This window comes from Schistocerca nitens, chromosome 3 (genome assembly GCF_023898315.1).
Source record: "Schistocerca nitens isolate TAMUIC-IGC-003100 chromosome 3, iqSchNite1.1, whole genome shotgun sequence".
NCBI lineage: Eukaryota > Metazoa > Arthropoda > Insecta > Orthoptera > Acrididae > Schistocerca > Schistocerca nitens.
Window position 1 is genome coordinate 87,814,675 of NC_064616.1, and position 27,060 is coordinate 87,841,734.

At 42.2% G+C, this 27,060-nt stretch overlaps 1 protein-coding gene across 2 annotated transcripts in view; it reads right to left on the reverse strand.

Annotated features, from left to right (window-relative positions):
* The window catches only part of LOC126248061 (metal-response element-binding transcription factor 2), a 122,893-nt gene that overhangs the window by 20,472 nt on the left and 75,361 nt on the right, over positions 1-27,060 (reverse strand). For both annotated transcript variants that reach the window (XM_049948701.1, XM_049948702.1), the window contains exons 5-9: positions 7,618-7,812; positions 5,649-5,821; positions 5,240-5,435; positions 4,942-5,009; positions 4,613-4,786 (exon numbers count right to left, since the gene is read on the reverse strand). In XM_049948701.1, coding sequence (XP_049804658.1) covers positions 4,613-4,786; positions 4,942-5,009; positions 5,240-5,435; positions 5,649-5,821; positions 7,618-7,812 — 806 coding nt within the window. The remainder of the gene's footprint in view (positions 1-4,612; positions 4,787-4,941; positions 5,010-5,239; positions 5,436-5,648; positions 5,822-7,617; positions 7,813-27,060) is intronic.

Consider the following 27,060-nt stretch of genomic DNA (forward strand, 5'->3'; position numbering starts at 1 on the left):
ATGCACTTGGAATGTAAGGCTTTGCAATGTAGATATTCTGAAGGGTTACAAATCCCTTCAGAATTAAGTGAAAAAGTAACTTTCCATGTTAGCAGAAAACATGGGCAATTTTAATGTCTCTTGTTGGGCTGAAGACAGTTTAGCTTCCAGTTCAATTATAGACTGCAAGTAGTAGTTTTCAGATATAATGAAGTGTTGGTGTTTCAGTGGCATAAAGTCTTGAAACAAAACTTTTAAAGCTATGACAACACTTTCTTTTAAAAAGACTTTCAATGTCATTTTGTTGCAGAGTTATATGTTTTTAATGGATTAGACCAGCGGCGGGCAGGAATCCTGCATGTGTGCAGTTAACGAGTGTTCTGCACCACCCGCTTCTCTCCCCTCCCCACCATACAGTCTCTCCGCTCCTCCCTTTGTAATGCGTTTTGTTTCCTAGCTTGCTTTATTGAATGAAGGAATAAGGTTAGTAGGAGTGCTTGAAAGAAATCATGGTTTGAAACAGTACCTATTACCTACAATACGTTTTATTTAATTATAACACGTGGAGTTTACAATACGTTTAATGTCTGGAAGATATTTCACAAATTAGCTGATTTTCTCCTTGCAAACTTGTGTTCAATGCATTCATGTGACCGGTAATGTAAACTAAAAATGCAAGATAGGCAACCCACTCTGGAGCTTCTAACTTGGGATCGTACCTTCCTTGTCCTTTAAAAACTGATTTATTGGTATTCTCAGATAAAAAAATCTTTTGAGTACATTACCGCGGCTAAGCCAGCAGCCTTCTACATCTACATCTACATTTATACTCCGTAAGCCACCCAACGGTGTGTGGCGGAGGGCACTTTACGTGCCACTGTCATTACCGCCCTTCCCTGTTCCAGTCGCGTATGGTTCGCGGGAAGAACGACTGCCGGAAAGCCTCTGTGGGCACTCGAATCTCTCTAATTTTACATTCGTGATCTCCTCGGGAGGTATAAGTAGGGGGAAGCAATACATTCAATACCACATCCAGAAACGCACCCTCTCAAAACCTGGACAGCAAGCTACACCGTGATGCAGAGCGCCTCTCTTGCAGAGTCTGCCACTTGAGTTTGCTAAACATCTCCGTAACACTATCACGCTTATCAAATAACCCTGTGACGAAACGCGCCGCTCTTCTTTGGATCTTCTCTATCTCCTCTGTCAACCCGACCTGGTACGAATCCCACACTGATGAGCAATACTCAAGTATAGGTCGAACGAGTGTTTTGTAAGCCACCTCCTTTGTTGATGGACTATATTTTCTAAGGACTCTCCCAATGAATCTCAACCTGGTACCCGCCTTACCAACAATTAATTTTATCACTGTGGTATGGTATGTCACCGTACTCTTCCCCAATTTCAGCTAAATATGTGTGAAACTGTCTTTATGTAAGCCCGATATATGTGTGAACTGTCTATATGTAAGCCTGTGTGATCTCAAATAATTAACTGCCCAAATAACTACTTGCTTTTGCACAGAGTACTTCTTGGTGCAAAATGCAGTGGATGCTGTACAATGATTCTTCTGTACACCGTAGCCTTTTTCTTAATAATCCAACAAATCCCATTTGTTCCTCTTTCATTGCATGTGCTCCGTCTGTTGTCACTGACACCAAACGTTCCCAGTTTAAGCCGTCTGAATCGACAGCTTCTTCAACGGATTTTAGGACGTCCGTGCCGGTGGTCGTGCTTCTTAAAGATATCATATCTAAAAAAATCCTCTATTATGTGCAGAGCAGTGTCCACGCCGCGGACATAAATCACTAATTGCGCGGTATCTGAAATATCTGTGGACTCATCGAGTGCGATGGAAAATGCAATAAAGTCCTGCACTGCACTCCTTAATTGACGGTAAACGTCACCTGCCATGGCACTTATACGACGACTTAAAGTCCGCCGAGAAAGAGTGATAGCTTGAAACTGATTTGCATTCAGTGAAGCAAATTAAATCAGCATTTTATAAATTGCACGTACCGCTGGGCCATCATTGTTGTCGTCCAGATAAATTGTAAACAGTGCTCCATAAAATGTTAAATCAGTTAGATGAGACACATGACGAAAGAAAGTCGCAAATCTCTTGTGACAACAGCGACTTACGTAAGAGTCATCTAGTTCATAAGATCACTCTTCTTACGTTCAGTCAACTTCCCCATCCGCTCAGAATCCGACAGTAACATTGTACTCGTCCCTGTGAAATTTATTATAATGGCGTTCAATACTAAACTTCCGCTGACCAGTGAGAATACTGTCACATATTAAACATTTCGAATTTTCACGTTTTTGCACACCGAAAAACATGATTCTACCGTTCCTTTTTAAAAGGGAGCAAATCTCCACTTCTCAGTTTCCTTGATTCACTCTGCATTCTCTGGTTCTTGAAATACAATGTTCACTACATAGTGGTCACCTCGCATCAACGTCCGCAGTTTAGCCTGGTACTACACAACCGCAACCTGGCGGCTGTCACCACTGTCACGATTGCACGGGAGCAGCACACGTGCAGCGCTGTGCGCTCATGAGCCGCGTGCAACGTTTGCCCGCCCCTGGATTAGACTTAATAGATGTAACAAAGGTTTCTTTTTCCAGTAATGGAAGTGAATGAAATGCGTGATATCAATACGTAAACGTAATTCCAGTCCGAACTGCCGGAGATGGCTGTCGTGTGTGTGTGTGTGTGTGTGTGTGTGTGTGTGTGTGTGTGTGCGCGTGTGCGTTTCCTTTCCTGAAGGAGGCTTTGCCTGTCTGCAACTCAATGTGTCATCTGTACAGTGAGTAGCAACCTATCTTTTTCTTAGGTATTGTTAATGTAATTGACAGTTTTTTTAAATTTCCTATGCAACACTAAAAAACAATGGAATAAGGAAAAAACAAAGAACATACTTGAAAAATAATCTGTCAAAAAATGACACTGAGTTTGACAAAAATAATAAAAAATAAAGTTTCTCCTGTCTCTACAAATGAGCCTCCCTTGATCATGATGAAAGTTAAATATAAACACCAATAATGCTATTCCTCATGAGTCACTGAAAACAATCAAGAATAAGTTTAAGATAGGATGAAATACTGACATTAAAGTCTACTGTTGATGTTGCACGAATTAACAGTATAATGCTGAGAAAATTGGTGTTCCACGGTCTGTGATTGTGACAGCAGATGATGGTGGTTTGACATCATATTGCTCAATTATCTTAGTCCTCACTCTTCAAATGTCCGTTCACCAAGTTACTCTTCAATGATTCAGTGCACACCGTTATTTCATATTGACTTTTTGATTATTTTAACTTCTGCAATAAGAGTACTAACAAAATATTGACCACCACGACTACCAACAACTATGAAATACATGTTTATGCCTACATCTACATTCATACTCCACAAGCCACCACACAGTGGATAGTGCACGATATCTTGTACACTGTGGTCCTTACATGAAATTTAAGTTGGTGGCAATAGAATCCTTCTGCAGTCAGCCTCAAAGCTGGTTCTCTAAGTTTTCTCAATAGCGTCTTGAGGAAAAACTACTTCTTTCCAGGAGTAGCACTGGAGTTCATGAAGCATCTCCGTAACTCTTGCGCAGTGATTAAACCCACCTGTAAAAAATATAGCAGCATGCCTCTGAATTGCTCCAATGTCTTCCTTTAACCAGACCTGGTTGGGATCCCACACACTCTAGCACTACTCAAGAATTGGTTGCACTAATGTTCTACATGGAGACTTCTTTACAGATGAGCCACACTTCCCTAAAATTCTCCCACGAAACTGACGTCGACCATTCACCTTATCCACTACCACCCTTATGTGCTCATTTCATTTAACATCACTTTGCATCATTACTCCTAGACATTTAATCAATGGGACTGTGTCAAGCAGCACACTACTTATGCTGTATTTGAATGTCACAGAATTTTTTGTCCTACTCGTCCCCATTAACTTACATTTTGGGCAATCTACCATTTATCATATCAACTAGAAATTCTACACAAGTCATCCTGTATCCTCCTACAGTCACTCAACGAGATCTTCCCACACACTGCATTGGTTAGTTGGTTGATTTGGTGGAACAGACCAAACAGCAAGGTCATCGGCCTAATCGGGTTAGGGAAATATGGGGAAGGAAGTCAGCTGTGCCCTTTCAAAGGAACCATCCCACCATTCGCCTAAAGCGATTTAGGGAAATCGTGGAAAACCAAAATGAGGATAGTCAGAGGCGGGACTGAACCGTTGTCCTCCCAAATGCAAGTCCAGTGTGCTAACCACTGTGCCACCTCGCTTGGTACACACCGCATTCTCATCAACAAACAGCCATAAATTGCTGCTCATCCTGTCCATGAGAGGGAGGGTCATTGAATAATTGTTCAATCTATGAGGCCGACTGTATGATTATTATTTAGCTTTAAACAGTTGTTCATGTATTAAACAGTAAATCGAACAAGTTAGACAATGACAGTAGTGCAGTTTAAAGAGAGAACGTCTGTATAGCTGCCCTAGAGCTGTGTCCAACATGTAAACATTTTAATAATACAATTAGATCATTCTCTGATCTCAAATAATTAGCTGTAAAATCGGTGAAACATTGTGGCTATTTTACCTTAGTGAGGGTGGAAGGAATTTTAACCGCTTGTTTCCCATCCAGCGCTCCTTTAATACAGCATCACTGACTGGTCGAACACTTGGCAGTGTAAATGTTGGTGCAGGTGGAGGAACACGTACACGAAGACCCCAAATCGTTGTTCGTTTCTTTATCTCACGGCCACATTTGAACCTGATGGATGATTTTATTATCAAAGGAAATTCAGGAGAAGAAATTCCACTCAAAGTTCAGTCCCATGATCAGTTTATAAAAACTGAATATACAATTATTACAATAGTTATTAAACTTATAACATCTAATAATAAAATTGCTGCTGACATTCTTACCTATTTCTATTATTAGTCAATACTGATAGTATGTTGTCTCTCCTTTCTTCTACACCTATATCGAGGATCTACAGGGGCAAAGAAGGTGAGAACAATTAACCTGGAGTGCTGCAAGTATTTTATGCCATCATAAATATTAGTCACTATTTAATAAATAATTGTAATGCTTAGCTGACACAGAAATGAAGTATCCAACAACACACAATGTGTATCTCTAAACTGATTTACAACCACCAGAATTTTTCAAACACAAAGACCTGCCTACAAAGATTTTAATGATATTTTTCCTTTTTTTTACCTTTGGTGGAAGCTGAAATGCAGTCCAGTTGTTGTTAACATATGGAACTATAGTAGTATCTAGATCATAGTATTTCTTGGCGTTATACACGGTTAGATTAAATAGCGTCAAATGTATTATGTCAACCCATTTCATCTCAAGCCGTCTCACAAACTCCTTTCCGTGGTTACATAATGAACAAACAAATACATAAAACCTATAACAGAAATTGTGTGATTAGCTGGTGGTCAGACACTGCAGCATATACTCAGCAAAAGCTTCTAAATCCCATACTAAATTATTCACATAAGTGACAACTGTGATGAACTCATCATTCCACAACAGTTCACAGTTTAATATGGTACATTATGCACAGCAAGAATTCTACTATATTTATTACAAAATAATTTAAAAACACGAAATCACTCACCTATCTCCACAAAAAAGAGGATACTGCAAACAGCGTACACATCTTTCATGAAACCACTGCTGGCAACGCCCACACTGTAACATCTGCATAAACCATTCTCCACTGTCTCCACAGTAACAATATCGTTGTTCCAAGTTAACCCGATGAGCAGAATCCCACGTCAGAACATCTGGCTGAAGTTTGAATTATTTCTTTAATGGCATTGCAACATAGAACTAAAGTGTATCATCTCCAAAAGTGGCCAATGTTGCCACCCTGCCTTAAACTAAGTTTTACAGCTACAAGTTTAGTAGCAATGAAAAATGCTCAAGCAACAATTTAGAGAACTCCATATTTACTAAAATTTTGAAATCAAATTATAACTTGGAAAGGTTAAAATCTTCATATACACTGAGCTGCCACAAATTTATAATGCTGTGAATGCTTAAGACAGCACAAAGCAAAGCATTCCATTGAGAACATGCAACACACTAAAAATTGTTGAGGAACGCAAGAGGCAGAAAGGAAAGTTAACGGAAATAAATAAATAGATAAAGATAGAAAAGTGTGTGTGTGTGTGTGTGTGTGTGTGTGTGTGTGTGTGTGTGTGTGTGTGTGTGTGTGTGTGTGTTTGTGTGTGTTTGCTAACAGAGATCCTGCACCAATAATCAAGTTGGCAACACACCCGCAGTTATGGAATCTGATAACTATTATTTTAGTTATGCTGGAAAACATAATGAATTGTCCCATGTAATGTAATAACCACTACTGTGACAAGGATTAAGTAATCCTTTGGTATGAGTATCATCAAATCATCATTTTCTTGACTCTTCCTGTTTATGGGGTAAACATTGTTTTGTGGGTGTTGGCAATAATAGTGACAGTTGGTGGCCGGATGCCCTTCCTGATTCCACCACTCCCCTCTGGGACAGCATTTGTGTACCCAATCTGTCTGCACCTAAAGTAAATCTCATATTCAAGTGTGAAAACGTTTTCTAAATGTTTCCGTAGTGTGTATCTGAGCTGGAACATGGTACCAGCCCAGTATTTAACTAGGTGGACGTGACAAACTCCTTAAAAACCACATCCAGGATTGGTTGCCTCACCAGCCGTCATTCGTCTGCAAGGCAAATTGACTTGGGACAGGCTCCCCCCCCCCAAAAGACCATAAGCAAAGCTTAAACATGCTTGGTTACCCGGGTGAGTCATTTATCACCACATAAATTAACCTAAATCCTACCACAACAAAATTCAGTAGAGAGAAATGACTTCAAAATTTACTGAATTGTTTCAGTGACATTCTGAGTAAGGGTTACGAGCAAATCCCTGGATAGAATCCACATGCTAGGCTGAAAACATATGGTCTGGATCTAGGTCCATTATGGATACAACTTTTAGATAATTTACCATATAAATTTAGGATTCTGTTAGGAGAATTCCCCATTATTTTCTTACAAACATAATTCACCAGTTATCAACACATGGAAACACATTGCCCACCACTACACAGTTCACAGACAGACATTGACCATAACTTTCCCATAGCTTACATGATTATGGTACTGATAGCAAGTACACAGAGTCACAGAAATAAGTACAAAGCCCATTCATACAAAGGCACAATTCAAGTAGAAATAATCGGGAAAGGACAATATTATTGTTTTCCAGCTTCACCCACCCCATGTCACAAAGCTTTGCAGGTTAATGGATGCCTGACGGGAGAATGCTCGACGCTTTTTGCTTGTCATCATTTTTACTTTAGCCCCTAATCTCTTCTCCCCCACCCCACAAATTCCTCAGCTTCTATTTTAGTAGCACTCCTACTTCTTTGTTTCTACACAAAGCATTTACACCTTTGTATTAAGCACCCCCCCCCCCCCTCTCTCTCTCTCTCTCTCTCTCTCTCTCTCTCTCTCTCGTGTGTGTGTGTGTGTGTGTGTGTGTGTGTGCAAAATCAATATTACAAAAATTAAATCAGATGACAACTTACATCATAAGGTAGTTTGTGTTTGTCAGTCTGATTTGCTTGAATATCTTGCCTGGAAACTGCTGACAGGCCTGACACTTTTCGAACTGTGTCCTTTTTTGTACTTTTACTATCCCTTACTTTAGCTGGCATGTTCTCCAGGCACCTCTTACAGATCCATTCAGAATCTGATTCAGAGCAATCTTTGGCTACATGAGGCTTTGAAATGAAGAAATATGTCAGTACCAACACATAAGACAATTACAAATATCATAACAAAAGTCTATAACATCATTTCACATTACAACAGACATCCATCTGCTCATCAAAACATATCACACAAGGTACACATTTTACACATGATTTAGAGAGAGATAAAAATAAAATAAACAAGTACGTCACAGCCTTGGAAAAAAAAAAGGGGCGGGGGGGTCTGAACTCTCTCATTGCGCGCATTATTCAATAGTCTGATTGTTAAGGAAGAGTGACTGATGCGATTATTTTTGCACACAGTCCTCAACGATGAAAATAAATGTCACTTAGCAATAGCGACAGGAAATGAGTGGATGTGTTTAAAGAACTTCACATATTTACCCACTCTTTTCCCATAAATAATGTCCTATGAGACAGTAAAGAAAATGAACACAAATCATACACAGCACACTGAGAACAACAAGCTTCCACACCTAATCCACTGGAGAAATGTGACAAGTCATGACAAGAGCCTTCTATTTACAGTCAATACTGCATGTGCAACCTGACAAGTCTGCAAGACAACACAATACACAAGGAAAGCTCTCACTTAATTTGAGCTTAACCATTTGACTGACACAATTCAATGATTTATTTTAAATGAAGTTGGATGGTTACTGAAAAATCACAGGCTTGGAAAAATCTTACAGATGTCTTAGTGGAAGAAAAGTGCAAACCTGCAATCATAATGGGAACTGTACGTAAGAAAAATTCTCACTCATTACACTACCAGCACTTTATTTCAGGTACATTTTGACATGTCACTCTCTGATAACCCACACTTTGCACAACATAATTACTGCTTCAGACTGACTTACCATCAAATAATTTTCTCCAAAGTGTTTTCCAATAGCCCATTTTTATTTCAACCAACAATTGACTTTCTTGAATAACAGGGGTTTCATTTTAGATTCACATTTACCAATCAGCCACATTTTTAAAATATACATGAAGATTATTTACGAAGGACAATGGATTCAGAATTACACTGTGTTCTGAACAAGGCAGTTCAATCGGTAGCATTTGAGACTGAAAATAGCTGATTCGAGACTCATTTTGTTCATTAATTTCTATATTTTCATCCAATTCAATTACGTAAATCATTTAAATATATAATTCATCAAATATATGATAACCATCACAACCTATCATTTTTTATGAAAAACATACATCATCTTATATCTAATTATGTATCACATGCAAAATTCCTGGTTGCATTGCAAATATACATCCTTAATTCCCAATGTCTTATAGAAGATTGTTTACTATATTAAAAACAAGAAAAAAATTAAATTTTTGGTACAAAAATGAAGGAATATAAGCTGTAAATCACCTCTTTATTTGGACTGTGTCCACTGTTTTATGCCACAGATGCAGTCTCATGCAAGTCAGAGAAGTGCCACAAAAAATATAGAAGGCAATAATTTTCACTGCGTCCAGCACACCATACAAATTCTGCAGTTTTAGAGTCACAATTTTTTCAACATATTTATAGGAAAGCAAACTTAATTTACATTCATAAAAATTTCTCTTTTATCGCAACATTTCAAAAGGAACCACACATACCTGATCATTTCCGCAAAGAGTGGAGACGAACCCTGGTGATGAACTATTGAATAAATTTTCATGTTTTCGTGGCATAAGAAGAAGCAGCTCAATTTATGTGGCTGCACGCCCGAAATTTTATGGAACAATTGAATAAATTTTTATGTAATCTTCTCCGTCGCTGATTTTGCATCCTGGTTCAATCATGTAGGCGCAGTTTTGCAGGCACGCAAGCTTCTTACTCAATGGTAAAAATAAATATCACAAGGCTGTACTATTTGAGGGCATTTTATATTTAAATGACATAGGTATTCAAACTGAATGAAAAAGAAATTAAAAAATTAATGATTGAACGAAGACTCAAATCAGCGATCCAGTGATTATCAATCTCAAGTAATACCGACCGACAGAACCATTTGGCCCGCCGAAAACTGTCTTATCTTCACAGAATTAATGAGAACTTCAAAGTTGATTTTCTTGAGATTTTATGAGGGGTACATCAAACTGCTTAGGATGACTGACATTTGAGTTTTGAATGTCATGCATCATAAACATAAATTATAATAATCTGATTCCTGTATGGTCCCCTTGTAAGATATCAGGAGCAGGGTAAATGGGCCTTAATATTTTCCTATGGAATTAAATTTAGCAATACATATCCGAACCGACATTCACTATATTCTTTACACTGTATCAATGGCGCTTTATGCTGTGGATACACCTGGTAATTAGTAGCAGCATGTCTGACAGCCAGGAAACTAATATTTTCATTCTACGCAAAAGTAAACTATTCAAACAGCATATAAACAGAGTCAATATAAGAACAATAGCACTTACAATGTAATGCACCAAAACTATTTCACTTAAAACAAGAGTAGTTTTCTGAGAGCAACTTTTTAGCTTCAATTCGAAAAAAACTGGAGTGGCTACAAACCATAAATCTCACAAGCAAGTTGAAATAAAAATCCCCTACTTGTTCAAGTTGTACATGAGATTAATATATTAACACCACATATGGCCCTCTTGGCTCATTCTTAGGCAACAAAGAGTTTGTGTGCCTGAATTTAGTTAGTCCACATTGTTGTCTCTTGTGACATCAAGAAACGAAAATACGAACAATAAAAAAGTTTCAGTGAATCACTGTTGTTGGCTGTGAACAATACTTTAATTGTCAAGATAGCTATGGTTGGTTGGTTGGTTGGTTGGTTGGTTTAAAGGAGGGAGAAGGGACCAAACTACGAGGTCATTGGTCCCTTGTTCCTAATAAAACAGTGCCACAAGTTTCAGAATAAAACAAACAAAACATCTAACACAAAACGGAAAGAAAGGAAAAGTCACAAAAACGAAGGGAAGGCAACGAACACTAAAAGGAACAAAAGAGGACAAGAAACCAGAGACGCTAGAAAAAGGAGAGAGTAAAACATGAAAGCAGATTACAGTGGCTGGCCAATTATGAGAATAAAAAGGGAAAGCCAGCCACTCTGCAACACATTAAAACCTCCACCCTGAAAGCACTAGGATGGAAGACACGTAGGGACAAAGCACATATGCTAAAACCTACATAGAAGTATAAAACCCACTCTCACGGATAAAACATAAAACTACAGCTGCTGTGGAGGCATTGTCGGGCAGCACCAAGGGCAGGGTGCTGGGAAAGTTAAAAGTCTGCTGCAGAGAAGCTAAAAGTGGGCAGTCCAGCAAGAGGTGGACGACTGTCATTTGGGAGCCACAACGACACTGAGGTGGGTCCTCGCAACGGAGTAGGTAACCATGCGTTAGCCACGTATGGCCAATGCAGAGCCAGCAGAGGACAACTGATTCCCTACGAGAGGCCCACATGGAAGACTTTTACTTCCACACGTTCATAGTCTCCTTAATGACATGCAGTTTGTTATGCGTGCTGTTATGCCATTCCAACTCCCAAAGCCTGAAAACCCTGCGGTGTAAGACAGAACACAGGTCAGCTTCGGCGATGCCTATCTCCAGAAGCTGTTTCCGTGTCACCTGTTTGGCCAACCTGTCGGCAAGTTCGTTGCTGGGGATTCCGACGTGTCCTGGGGTCCACACACACTACAGCGGGACTGTTCCAGGGCATAGATGGACTCCTGAATGTACGCTACAAGAGGGTGGCGAGGGTAGCACTGGTCGATAGCTTGTAGGCTGCTCAATGAGTCAGCACACAGGAAAAATGACTCGCCAGGGCATGAGCGGATGTACTCAAGAGCACGAAATATGGCCGCCAGCTCTGCAGTGAAAACATTACAGCCAACTGGCAAGGAGTGCTGCTCAATATGTCCTCCATGAACATATGCGAAGCCTATGTGACCATCAGCCATTACGCCATCGGTGTAAACCACTTCAGAGCCCTGGAACACGTCAAGAATCGAGAGGAATTGACAGCAGATAGCGGCAGGGTTAACGGAGTCCTTATGGCCATGCAAAATGTCCAGACGTAGCTGTGGCCGAGGCGTACACAATGGAGGCAAATGTGAACGGGCCGCAAGCAGAGGTGGTAAAGGGAAGGACACAAGTTCGGAGAGAAGGGACTGCACGCAAACCGCAATCATTAGCCCCGATCTGGGCAGCCGATACAGGAGAAGGACTGCCACAGGCGGGAAAAGCAGACGCTTATTCGGATGCTTAGGGGAACTATGAATGTGTGCTGCGTAACTGGCAAACAGTTGTGCACGTCTGATCTGTAGTGGAGGGACACCAGCCTCCACCAGGTCACAGGACTCGTCCTAAAAGCTCCTGTCGACAATCGAACCCCACAGTGGTGCACAGGGTCGAGTAAATGCAATGCTGAAGGCGCTGCCAAACCATAAACCACACTCCCATTGTCAATTCGGGATTGGACAAGGGCTCTATAGAGCTGCAGCAGTGTGCAGCGATCTGCACCCCAAATTGGTGTTGCTCAGGCAACAGACGGCATTGAGGTGCTGCCAGCACTTCTGCTTAAGCTGACGAAGATGAGGGAGCCAAGTCATTCGAGTGTCGAAAACCAGTCCTAGGAATTTGTGTGTCTCCACTGCAGACAGTAGATTGTCATTAAGGTAAAGTGTGGGTTCCAGATGAACTGTATGATGCCGACAGAAGTGCATGACACATGACTTTGCGACCCTGGCGGAAGCCGCCCTGACATCGAGCCTGCAAGCCACATGACTCCAGGACTCAAACCAACTGCCGACATACCATACATTCCAGCGGCTTACAAAGAACGTTGGTGAGGCAGATGGGCCTATAGCTATCCACATCAAGCACGTTTTTACTGGGTTTGAGCACCGGAAAGGTGGTGCTCTCCTGCCGTTGAGACAAAGACGCCATCGCACCAGATCCGATAGAAGATGATGAGAAAATGTCACTTGTAATCAGATGAGAGATGTTTAATCATCTGGCTGTGGATGCGATCAGGCCCAGGAGCTGTGTCGGGGCAATGTGCAAGGGCAGTGAGGAGCTCCCACTCTGTAAATGGGGCATTATAGGATTCACTGCAGCGTGTAGTGAATGACAGGGAGTTCCGTTCCAGCCGCTGTTTGAGTGTGCGAAAGGCTGGGGGTCAATTCTCTGACGCAGAGGCTCGAGCAAAGTGCTCGGCAAACGCGTTTGCGTCGGTACATAACTCACCATTTATGGTAACACCGGGGACAGCTGTTGGGGCCCGGTACCCACAAAGACGTTTAATCTTTGCCCAGACTTGGGAAGGTGCTGTGTGGCACCCAATGGTGGAGACGTATGTCTCCCAACACGCCTCCTTCCACTGTTTGCTAAGGTAGTAAGCATGGGCATGGAGCCGTTTAAGGCTATGAGGTGCTCCATGGAAGGGTGCCACTTATCCCGCTGTAGAGCTCGCCGACACTCCTTAATTGCTTCAGCAACTTCTGCCAACCACCAAGGGACTGCCTTACACCTTGGGCACCCTAAAGAGAGAGGGATCACATTTTCTGCAGCAGCAAGAACTGTGCTAGTCACCTGCTCAACCAGCACATCGATGTTACCGTGTAGGGGAGATTCAGCGGTGACAGCAGAGGTGAAAGTTCCCCAGTCCGCCTTGTTCAAAGCCCATCTGGGCAGACGTCCATGTGCCTGACGCTGCGCCAGTGACAGGAAGATGGGGAAGTGGTCACTACCACACAGGTTGTCATGTGTTCTCCAGTGGATAGATGGGAGAAGTCCTGGGCTGCAAATTGATAAATCAATGCCCGAGTAACTACCTCGAGCCACACTGATATGTGTGGCGGCCCCAGTATTTAGAGGCAGAGGTCGAACTGAGACAATAAAGTTTCGACATCTCTGCCTCGGCCAGTAAGCATGGTACCACCCCACAAAGGGTTATGGGCATTAAAATCTCCCAGAAGTAGGAAAGGTTTCAGGAGTTTATCAATCAGTGCAGCTAATACATTCAGGGGTATTGCACCATCTGGAGGAAGATATACCGTATTTACTCGAATCGAAGCCGCACTTTTTTTCCGGTTTTTGTAATCCAGAAAACTGCCTGCGGCTTAGAATCGAGTGCAAAGCAAGCGGAAGTTCTGAAAAATGTTGGTAGGTGCCGCCACAACTAACTTCTGCCGTCAAATATATGTAGCGCTACACAGGCATGCTTTGTAGGCACAAAGATAAATACTGGGGCCAAAACCTCTGGGTCAGTAAATAAATTTAAAAAAAGGTGGAAGACTAGCTTTTTTTCTCCGCCCCGAGTTTCAACCACTACATTTTCATACATTATCCAACGACGTAAATACAAATTCCATATTGTTCATCTTCGAATGTAGCAGAATTTCAATGTACTACGAAAATCCGACTGGCAAGACTGTTTGGGATGTTTGTCAATATGGCCAACTCTACGTTCTGAATTTTTTCCTACTTGTGAGAAGAGATGGTTGCTAATACAAACCTGACGAAATGTGAATCACATAGAGTATTCTCTTCGCCATAAGAATAATATGAACATAAACATTTTGCCATGTATTCTTTCGTGTTTGCTGCTATCTCATTTAATTCCTGTCTGCCTAATAAACTACGAAACTAGAGTGAGACAACAGCAAACGCGGAAGAATATATGTATCGTGTCATGTTTATATTCGTATTATTCTTATGCCTAATAGTGATACAGTCAGAAATGAAGCACGGCAACTGACTAGATTTTTAAATCTAAGATGACTAATTTCTGTGCAGAATTTGATGTACTAAAGAAGCGGCCACAAAGATTTTCAAACGGAGAAAACTTTTCGCCTAACTCTCGTTCAGAACATGTTCTATCATACGCAGTCTATTATTTGGTTCTTGTTGATCATTATCAAAGAAAGCAGCAGTGTAAATAACAACAAATAGCAGTCTCCTGCCATTGTTTCGCTAATGAGACGATTTCTCTCTCTCTCTCTCTCTCTCTCTCTCTCTCTCTCTTTTCTAAAAAAGCGGCGGTAGCGCGCACAAAAGCAAGCCACGCCGTGAGCGGCGACAGGCCGTAAACACACACTATAAGAATGCGACAAACAATGCATGACACAGTACAGTAATGCATTTTCAGCTTAGAGTGACGTAAACACCTATAACAAAGAAAACGGCACTTATCAGATCAAAGCAAAATAAGCAATCGATTCAAACCAGACGAAGCACGTGAAAAAGGAGGGGTACCCGTATAAATACGGACGGAGCACCTGACGCATAGAAAGGGTTACCTGGTAAAGCTTAACTGCAAAGCTTACGACTCGAACCAAACTACTGTAGGTGTATCGTCATTCATTCGACCGAAATTGTGTCTCATATTACAATGGACCAACTTTGTTTCGAGTTGGAGGTGCGGCCTAAAACTTTTCTATCTCCTTGAATTTCGAGTCTTAAATTTCAGGTGTGGCTTAGATTCGGGAAATTTTTTTTTTCCTTTATTTCGAGTCTCATTTTTTAGGAGCGGCTTAGATTCGAGTAAATACGGTACACTGCAGATGGTTATTTCCTGTGTCGTCCTTATTCTGACAGCCACAGCTTCTAGAAGGGTTTGAAGGGGCACATGTTCACTACAGACTGAGTTTAGGACATGAACGCAAACTCCACCTGACACTCGATTATAGTCACTACGGTTCCTGTAATATCCCCTATAGCTGCGGAGGGCAGGGGTCCGCACTGCCGGGAACCAGGTTTCCTCGAGGGCAATGCAGAAAGCAGGTGTACAGCTCAACAGCTGCCATAGCTCAGCCAGGTGGTGGAAGAAACCACCACAATTCCACTGGATAATGAAGTCACCGTGAGACTGGGAAGGCATGAAACAATCAATAATGCAGTTTACGCCTCGGAGTCACCTGCTGCCATCGATTTACTGCCTGAGCAGTCTATATCTATTGTGGATGAGGGTCTGTCGAGATCTAGGGTGTCAGCGGACGCCAATATCTCTACCCCATCCTCAGCCGCAGATCTTGTAGGTAGCGGTGGTGTGGGTGCCACTGCAATTTCCTTGGTCTTAGGGGTTTTCTTTTTGGATTTCTCTTGCTGCTCCTTGGGTTTCCGTGGCTGGGAGGACTTCACTGGCCCAGTCTCTGGGACAGGATGTGCGTGAAGCCGTAGGACCAGCTGCTTTTGTGCTCTTCAGCCACTGGTGGGTGTCACCTTTCCCACTAGAAGAAACCTGGGAAGGGAGTGACCCAAGGTACCCCTTCCTAGGCAGAGAAGCCGAAGAAGACTTATGCTTCTCCGGCTTAGAAGTGGGGACGGATGTCTTCGATGATTGGAGAGGGTGTTGCTCCCGAAGTAGGTGGTGCAGGAGCAACATGGGGGGGAAATGCCCCCCCACCATCAAGGGGCAGGTGTAGTCTTCCAGTTCTGAGAGGTGACCCAGGTTGACAGAGCTGATGGTGCCACAACTGTTGTAGCAGCGGCTTAAGATGATGTCATACGCACAGGACGCAGGCATTCAAATTTTCTCTTAGCCTCAGTGTAGGTCAGTCTGTCCAGGGTCTTTTACTCCATGATTTTCCTTTCTTTTTGGAGAATCCTGCAGTCAGGCGAGCAAGGCTAATGGTGCTCTCCACAGTTGACACAGATGGAAGGCGGGGCACATGGAGTGTTGGGATGTGATGGACGTCCGCAATCTTGGCATGTGACACTGGAAGTACGGGAGGAAGGCATATGGCTGAACCTCCAGCACTTAAAGCACTGCATTGGGGGAGAGGGATATACGGCTTTACATCACACCGGTAGACCATCACCTTGACCTTCTCAGGCAATGTATCACCCTCAAAGGCCAAGATGAAGCCATCGGTGGCAACCTGATTATCCTTTGGACCCCGGTGGACACGCCGGACGAAATGTACACCTCACCGCTCTAAATTGGGGTGCAGCTCATCGTCGGACTGCAAAAGAAGGTGTCTATGAAATATGATACCCTGGACCACATTTAAGCTCTTATGGGGTTTGATGGTTACAGAAACATTCCCCAGCTTGTCACAAGCGAGTAACTCCCGTGACTGGGCAGGGGACGCTGTTTTGATCAAGACTGACCCAGATCTCATTTTGGACAAGCCTTACACCTCACCGAACTTGTCCTCTAAATGCTCAAAAAACCTGTGGCTTCATTGTCATGAAAGATTCCCCATCAGCTCTTGAACATACAAGGTACCGGGGCGAATAAAATCTGCTGCCATCCTTAGCCTGACGTTCCTCCCATGGTGTGGCCAGGAAGGGGAACGATTTGGGGCCGTACTTCTGTGCACTGAATTGAGCTCGTGATCGCTTAGAGACTGCTGGTGTTTCACCACCAGCAAGAGATGATGGACTACGCCCTGATGCCACCCACTCCGACCAGGGTTCCTCCCACAGGCGCCACCAAGCAGCAGCGAAGGCCACCTGGCAGGATGGCCTTTGCTGAGAGTCCCGATGCCCCAGGGGGATGGGCATCTACCCCTTGGCATACGTGGCGGGCTAACAGCGCAGACATCAGGAGAGCAATCCCTGTGTGGTCAGGGGGCTACAACCAACAGGGTACATGGCGGCCCCACCACAACGGACTGGCTACTGTGCTGGATATCAGGTGGAAAGAAGTCCATGGTCATCGTCGACGCAGAAATCTACACTGCATAGTGCATGCGTGAAAATGCACCCGAGAAGGTGTCCAGGCCCAAGAGATGGAGAATGGGCAGGACTGCAATGCGACAATGAGAAAGTGGGCTAAAGATATCAATGCACGATGGACACGATGCACTTTGTAAGCCGCCCTTCCGCAATTGGCTCGCTCTTCGGGAAAATTTTGAAAAATGGAGGTCAAACCCTACAGGAGACCGTCACATAAAGGCCGAAATGTGTGAAACTCCTTTTAGTCACCTCGTACGACAGCAGGAATAACTCAGGCCTATTCTAACCCCTGAACCCGTGGGGGAGGGGTAGGGTGGGGGTGGCAAGATAGCTATGTCAAGCTTCGGCAGGAGATCATGAATATATGCCTTCCACAAGACCTCTTCATCTATTCTCAATCACAAATATCTGGTTTCTTCTGCCTCAATTACTGTGTCACCATTGTATGTTGAAGCTCCATGCAAACAACTGTGTGTATGAAACTGGATGTACTGTGTTTTATTGCAATTAATAGTCAGCCTATTAGCTGTGAACCACGAGTTACTTCTCCCCAAAATATGCTTTTCTGTATTACTCACTTCATGACCTGAATCTGTAACAGTATCATTTGAAAATACAGCAGCATCAGAGGTTCCTGCTACAGTCAAAACACAACTTGTAAACATACCTCAGGAAAAGGAGTGGCGCTACTACAAACTGCAAGACACAATCCATTTCGCGATGCTCTAGTCTGATGCAAGCAAATTCCTTGTTATGAAGAAGTTGGGTTCAAATTGCTCTGAGCACTATGGGACTTAACTTCTGAGGTCATCAGTCCCCTATAACTTAGAACTACTTAAACCTAACTAACCTAAGGACATCACACACACCCATGCCTGAGGCAGGATTCGAACCTGCGACCGTAGCGGTCGCGCGGTTCCAGACTGTAGCGCCGAGAACCGCTCGGCCACCCCGGCCGGCCTATGAAGAAGTGTTAGTAACATTGTAGACTGTATTTTGTACATCCTGCTGTCTACAAAGCATCTTATGCATAAGACATTGGACAAGTCAATTTATCAGTATCCAAGTGAAAGTGCTTTCTATGCATACTTATATAAAATTACAATAAAACACTTCATATGCAAAGTATTTATATAGTGCCCTTCATAAATTTGAATATTCTTCAATGGAGTAAGAGCAGTGATGCTGTAAATATGACTGCTAAAGATTTTCCGAATGTTTTGACCTCATAATTTACTTTTATTTTTTCGGGAAGTTTATTATGTATAAAATTCCTATGTGGAAAGTGGTGATTTGGGTCATATTTACGTTTTTGTTTGGTAAAGTGATCATGAATAACACAGCCTTTAAAAAAAAATCTGCAGTCCTCACCCATTACATTTATTTTAAAGAATATAAGGATTTCCATAAAGTAAATACATAGCAGAGGAGGAATACCAGAGATCTCACACAGAGGTTTCCACGAGTCTCTAGATTTACATCCAAACATGGTTCTAATGGCCTCTTTTTGCAGTTTTTACTATTTAAAGACTGATGCTAATCAAAAAGTCACACAAAACTGGACAAGAGACTATGATACCAGAGCAAATATTTGTTAATGATTTAAATCAATTTTTCAAAAACAATACCAACAACTTCAATTCAACTGTACATATAGCATTTTTCACCTTATATCTGCAGATTTTTATGAAAGTAACTGTTGAGGAATAAGAGAGACTTACACCATCTAGTAGTGTTGTATACAAAACTGCAAACTGCAGCATTGCTGTACCACACTCACTGACATACATTTTTGTATGTGGTGGTACTGGGTACATGTTTTTGATGGCAAAGCAATATTATGCACTTGGTGTGATATTCACATAATACAAAGGGACTGCTAAAGTATTGTTAATAACAGCAAACATTCCTAAGGGCTGCTAACAGTGAATACTGCACAACAGCACCATCTCTTGGTGACAGCAGACATCCCGTTACATGGGTGACAAGTACAGATGCACCTGTGTGGCTTTAGCAAAAACACGCCATTATGGACGCTGGTACCATTTCTTCCCAACCTGCAACACAAGGGGACCACTCTATGCTCAAATGCATCACATTTCATGAGCCTGATAAATATGTTGAATGTTTCCTTGCCACCAGAGAAGTCAGGAGTGCCTGCAGGAAACCTAAGAAGAGCTGAGCACACTCAGCTGCTGGATGATATGGAATACAAGGCTGACACCAAAACTCGCACAGACTACACCAATAAGGCAAAAGGGCTTTTATAAGGAGCACGTTCTGGGGTAAGAAATACAGCTGATAGTCATTTGTCAACCTCAGTAGCTCGCCAACATGCCTACGTGAACATCAAGTTGCATATTACCAAACTGCATCCTTTCTCAGGTGACACAAATTTTGCAACTTCAAGCAATCCAGAGGCTCTCAATGGCACCTAGACTGAGTGCCATAAGTGTTTTGAACCACTAAGTGCACTAGGAGAGGATGTAGATTCCTATGGGAGAATGCTTGCCCTCCAACTGTGACATGCATCTCTGGAAAAAATTCGCGGAAACTAGGTTATCCACGCACAGAGACAAAAGGTTCAAGAAGAGAATCTCGCGCAACTCATGGAGTTTCTTAACAAAGAAACATGGAGATACATGGAGATACCGCTCCACAAGAGAATTATGTATCCACAGCATTCATATTCCATCTTCCATAGGTGATACGAAGAAGAAGCAACAAAACCCAGACCCCTTCTGTGTGGACTGAAGAACAGCAGCACTGGGGCCAAGACTGTTGAAAGGATGGAAGCTTACACGCTAGAATAGATAGCATAAAGAAACTGAACTGCTGCTTCTTATGCCTTGGACATGGCTGCAATAAAAATCAGTACTTTAAATGGAGAAATGTATCCTGTGCGAAATGTATAGGTGAGAGCCACATTTCCATCTGTAATTGCCACTTCACAGCAGTGAACAAGATTGAAACGATGAGTTCTAACTTCACATACTTACAAATTTCTTGTGGGAGTATCAGAGGACCAACTGGTAGGAATAAAATGAAATGTTCCATCCTGGACACGGGGAATCAGTCAAGTTTCATCCACCATTCATTGACAGAGTGTCTCCATCTCAATGTCAGTGAAACAACAAGTTTGGAGATAATGACATTTGAGTCATTCTGCACAGCATTCCTCTCAAGGAGAAAGGTTCACTTTGATATGATGGGATACTCCAACATCCATATATCAGTTACAGCTTTCGAAAGCAGCAACAAACTGTCATCAACTGAGAGAACCACAAGAAGTAGGAGATATGGTCTTCATGGAGGGTACACGGCTGACAGATCTGAGAGGAGACACTGAAGATATACCTATTTAATTCCTAATTGGAGGTGATTATTATTGGAAAATTGTGACCTTGGAAAAACCAAAGTATCACCTTCATCAGTTATTCCCACAATCTTCGTCTATGATCTCAGTGGAAACAGAACTGGTACGGAAATTAACAAAACAACTGTAGCTTCAATCAGATGTCTGATGAGCCAGTGCACTGTTTTTGGGACTTTGAGACAACTGGCATTAACAGAGCATCAAGAGTGAACATTGATGACCATTCATCATCCTGTATGGCAAGACTTTCAAGAATCAGACCACATGGAGAATGGCTACAGAGTTCTACGCCTGGCTAGGAAGAGGGATATACTTTTCTACAGCAATCACACTACTGCTGAAGCATGTCTTCGCACCCTACAAAACAAGTTGCATGGGAATGGAGAACAGAGGCACATTTATCATGAGAATATGTCAAATTACATTAGGAGAGATAACGTAGAAGCTGTTCCTGAGGGCTATGTGGCTGGAAACTTATTTTACCTGCTGCACCCCATAGTGAATAAATGCAGCAGTGGAAGAAGCATTGAGTAGAGGATCATGTTTAAGGCATTGTCACATGCACCCTACTCTCCATCTTCAAATGGCTTCCTCGAAACAGGACCAAATTTACTGCCAGACATGATTGCAACCGTGCTACAATTCCACAAACCCTCGAATGGGCCTAGTATATGATGTGGATCAAGCCTTCCTAAGTTGACCTTGAATGAAGTGGACAGAAATCTCACTCGGTTCCTTTGGTATCGCGTTGAAGAGACTCAGAATGGTGCCTACAACACATTATCTAGCATTTGGACTCACGCGAAGTCCATTCCTTTTGTCAGCTGCTACACAGGAGCTAGCAACACTATATAGTGATAAATATCGATCCATGTCAGCACTCATTAACAATTATATATTAATGTAAAATTTTGTAGTTAGCATGAGAGACAGTAATGACACTCCAGCTGTCTATCATGAACTGCAAATAAGCCTTCCACTTTGCAAATGGGGGATTAAGTCAAAGGAACTAGAGGCAATATGGCATGCCAAAGGCCTTGGAACCAATCCCACAACACAAGTCTTGGGAATCAATTGGAATACTGATGATGACTGTCTCCACTGAGTACCAAAGCACAGCTGAAGTCCTAAGTGACAAACTGGCAACTAAGAGAAATGTTCTTCGAACAGCAGATCAGTTTTATGACTATCTTGGTCTGTTCACACCCATTGGGTTTGTTGCTACACTCATTTTCCAAGACACATGGCTGAGAGGTCTTGCATGAGAGGAAATTTTGCCCACAGATTTTGCATGTAATTGGCACTCCTGGATCCCAAAGCTTCATCACCTGTCATCATTGCACATTCCCAGATGGATAGGTATGACAGACTTAAGTGATCATATGAAGTGTATGTGTCATGTGATGCATCCAAAAGAGCTTATGGTGCTGTTCCGTATGTACGGACAAATACTGAAGTTGGTTACACAGCACATACCGCCCACAGCAAGAAAAGGCTGTCATTAATAAAGTAGGTGATATCGTTCGAATTGCTCAATGCATTGGTTGGCTCCTGATCCCTTCATTATTTTTCCCAGAAAATAGAGTGTGATGCCAACGAAGCCAGCTTTTGAAGTGGTTCAACAGTCAATTTAGAGTGGGTATTCCAGGATTGAAACAAAATTGAAAAATTTCATTCGAGTGACAGAGACACTGACCTACACAACACTAAGTCAATTCCGCACATACTCTCACACGGGGACTAAAAGCAGACCTACTAGTAACACTTGGCATCCTGTGGTGTGGTCCACATAGCTTTCAGAAGGCAGGCCACTGGACATCCCAGCTCCACCTATGTCAGCACCAAAACCCAGTCAGATGTCACTCTGGTCACCATTACTGAACCTGTATTCAACATTGCAAAATTCAGTTCATACTGGCGAGTACTGCTCTTAACTGCCCACTTTATTTCAATTTATTGAGAGCTTGAAGAGTAAGACTAGAAATATAGGTCGTTCTAGTGATTTGGAGTTACAAAACACCCGTACATACTGGATCAGAAGCGTTCAAGAGGAGCTATTCACTGCTGAACTATATGCATTGTGTATGGAAGAACATTTACCCAAAGCATTGAAGACTGCTCGATAAAATCCATTCCTGTCTGATGGCATAATTCAGTTCGCTGATAGGCTACAATGGGCTGCACTGTCCAACTCAGAGAAGCACCCAATTAAACCAGATGGATGACATCATTTCATGCAGCTTCTCATCAAACACATGCATGTAAGGCTGCTTCATCTTGGCGCACGTACTGTGTGAAAAATTTTGGGTTTTGTGAGGACATCAAGCTGGTTGGAGAGTTCTTCACTACTGTTTGTCTTGCAAGATAATATGCAGTGGGTGATATAAAGAAATGGAGGCTCCACCACTGCTAGATAGAGTTCAACCTCCAAGACCATTTGCTGTAACAGGAGCTGATTTTGCTGGACCATTATATGTTAAAATTTGATGCAAAATCAAGACACCATGCATGGTCCTATTCATGTGTGCTACAACATGTGCAAATCATACTCAACTTGCCACTGATATGTCCACCAACAGATTTCTGATGCAACACTTTGCAGGACATAGAACTCTAATGCTCACCATTTACTCAGACACTGCTACAACATTTGATGCAGACAACACAAAACTGTCTGAACTCTTGTCCAGCATACTGACATACACTACTACTCTTGCCACCGTGGAATCACCGGGAAGTACACAACGTCACAGATGGCTTGTTGAGTAGGCTGGTGAGAATGCATGATAAGACTCCATCAAATACTGCATCAGGCAGGATCTCGGTCACTCTCGTGTGGACGAAGAGAACCTAAACACCATTTTAATAAGAATAGAAGCTGCAACAAACTCAAGAAGAGTGTGATATGGCACCGATGCCAGCCTACTTTCTAAATGGTGGCAAACTACATAGTCCAGTCATATTAATGAGACCACCACCTACGTCTGACAATGTTCAATAACAAATCACAGATGGCAGGTGGCAGCACTAGCAGTGGATGGTATTTAAAACATGTCAGGTGACATGGAAAACAGTACGGTCATCATTGTAATATGTAAACGGAGCGATTTATCTGATGTCCTAAACATCATGGTCATTGGCTTTTGAGCCAAGGGTTGAAGCATTTCTGCAATGGCTAAGTTTGTAAACAGTTTGCATGCTGCCGGGTTAAAGTACACCATGCATGGAAAGACTGACACTGAGGCAACTGTGGTGCAGCATAGGCCATAGACGACAGGTGAACAATGTCTGTGGCAATGTATAAGGGTGAACAGATGTGCAATTAACCACCCAGATGAACGAAGGGGGCTACCAACAGTGTCTCCCAATGATTGTTCAGCAAATGTTGCTGTACATGGGCTTCCACAGCAGGTGCTTGATTCATGCACCCATGCTGACTGCTGTTCATGAGTGACAAAGGCTGGAATTAGTATGCCAATACTGCAACTGGACATCCACTGAGTGTCAACGGGGGGCCATTTCAGATGAATTACATTTTATGTTCCATTGGACAGATGGCCATTCGTGGGTATGGCACAAAACATAAAACACCTGAAAGCAATCATCCTCCATGCGTGATGGTGTTGGGTGTTTTTTGTGGCATCTTAGCATTCTGAAAAGCACAACGAACCAATGCAAGTATGCAACCTTGATGACCACGTCCACCTCTACCTGCAGTTTGTTTTCTTTGGCTCGATCTACAAGCAGGACAACACAACATGTCATACAGCTCACAGTGTATGTGCGTGGTTCAAATAGCACCCATACGAGTTTACTGTCCACCCTTGGTCACTGAACTCCCTGGATTTCAACACAATCGAGAATCTGTGGGACCACCTCGACTGGGCTGTTCGTGCCACTGATCCTCAAATGAGAAACCTAGTGCAGTTGCCCATGGCACTGGAGTTGGCGTGGCTCCACAGCCCTGTCGGTACTTTCTAGAACCGTGCTGAAACTCTTTCTGCATGTCTCGTAGCAGTCCACAATGAAAAGAAGGTTATACAGATTTTTGATAGGTGGTTGCATTAATGTGACTGGACAGTGTAGTAACGATTTATTCCGTGTAGGCCAGACACAGCCAGAAGAAGGGATCTTGCCAAGGAGATTCAACTATGACAGAAGGACAATGAGGACATTTAGTACAGGTGGAGAAATGATTACCTCCTGCTACTAAAAAAACCAAGATTAGATGTATTTCTACTTCAGAAGGATATTAAACCACGGCATGCCTGGAAGAGAGCAGTAGTGGAAGAGGTGCAGTTTGTCAAGGATGTCAAAGTAAGATGCGTCATTCTCTGGCAGCTGGATGGCATGAAGATCTGCCAACTGCTCCAGCTGGTCATGTCCCGTGAGGTAGACCAGTGTGCGGAGGACATTGGGGACAAAAAAACTTAGTGTTATAGAGAAAATTGTAGACTGTGCTGCCCTCTGCAGCACGTGTATACAATATTGACTGAAACTGTAATAGTGCGAATAAATGTGTGAGCTAAAGTTACTCTGTAGAATTCCTTTCAATACTCGTAGTAGCAACAATAGTGATTTAGTTTATATAATAAAAAAAGTCTAATTTTCTTTATCCATATCTCAATACGCGCAAATCTATGGTAGGATTTCATCACCTGAGGGCCAAGAAATAATACTGCAAGGACTGTAATCTGTTACAATGTTACAGCATGACTATATTGTCGAGGGACTATCATGCTTGAAGAATAATCATCTCTTTGTCAAATGAACCTATTCCAATCCTGGAAGGATTTTACAGCAAAGACACATTAAACTTTTGCAGCAACAGAAGTGCTGAGGGTGGCTTTTGTTATGGCTGTACTGCTCGCCAAACGCTGGTAATCTGTTCCGAGAGACTGCGTTCCGGCCAACACGAAATACTGATCATCCGATTTATCAAAAACTATTATGTGAAAGAATTTGATTTTTGCACATCTTACAGTCCAATATCTTCACTGGATGATGAACTGAATTTCTTTTCATTATCCATCATACTTACTGAGCTGCATCAAATTGAGTAAAACATTTCACGCAATTTTAAAGAGTTGGCAGAGGTAAAAATGCATTGTGTAATGTAGGTAGCATATTTAAAACAGAGCAGAACGATATCTCATTTTGTTTTCAAATGGATGGATTTTATATCCAATGGACGATCCTGCATGACGCACTCGTTTATGCCCTTGTGATTGTGAATTATGTGGTCATGACAATCACCATATCTCACATATCTCATAAACGATTCAACATATTGAAACAAGGTTTTTTGCAAACTTAGCAAGCAATGAGGCACATATGTTCTATCACAAATACTTGAAACTTTTTTATCCACCAAGAAATGGGAGTAACTTGTGCACAGCAGGGAGAAGTCAGTGGCTCAACACGCAAATAGATGTCCTGTATGAAAAACCCAAGCAGCAAACTTATACATGTCGAAACACCTAGGGAACAGTGTAGCAGGATGTGTACACACATCCACAGCAAAAAAAGGGTTAATCATGCTAGACTGTTTAGTAAGACAATAAGCATAATAAACAGAGTCTTGATAGCATCACACTTAGAAAAAAAAAAAAAAAAAAAAGCAACATTGAAAATTTCTCTGGATAACATCTGAAGTGAAGATAGCTTGCTCAGTGAATATAGTTAAGTGATTAGATTCCAAACTGCTAGCCGTTTGTTTGATGTAGCACATCCAAACACATCATATGCCAGTAGTACCACTAATATATCCTATCCCATAAGAGGCAAGACCACCCATAAAGAAATCATGTCATTAATAAAAATATGCTAAAAAACAGTATAACATAAGCACAAATGAACTGCTTACCAGTATTAGTGGCCAGTACCAAAGTGTGATAAGGGTATGTTTAAACAAACAGTATAACAGCATAACGTTCCCTCTGCTACCCCTGGTAGTCATTCAAAGCATTCAACTACACCTCAATGCACACAGATGAGCATTTCCTGACATACGTCTCTCATCTCTTACCCACCTGTCCCTTGTATCTCCCTACCCACCATCACTTCCATTTCACACCCCTCTCCAATCACCCAGAAGAGCGTCATGCCAAAAAGCTTTTGTTCGTTTATTTGCTTGAAATAGGAAATGACGAAAATCATCTAATATTTAAAGTATTATCATTAAAATATAATGGCATCTTGTTCAACAGAATTAGTTGTGACTGCACTCAAGT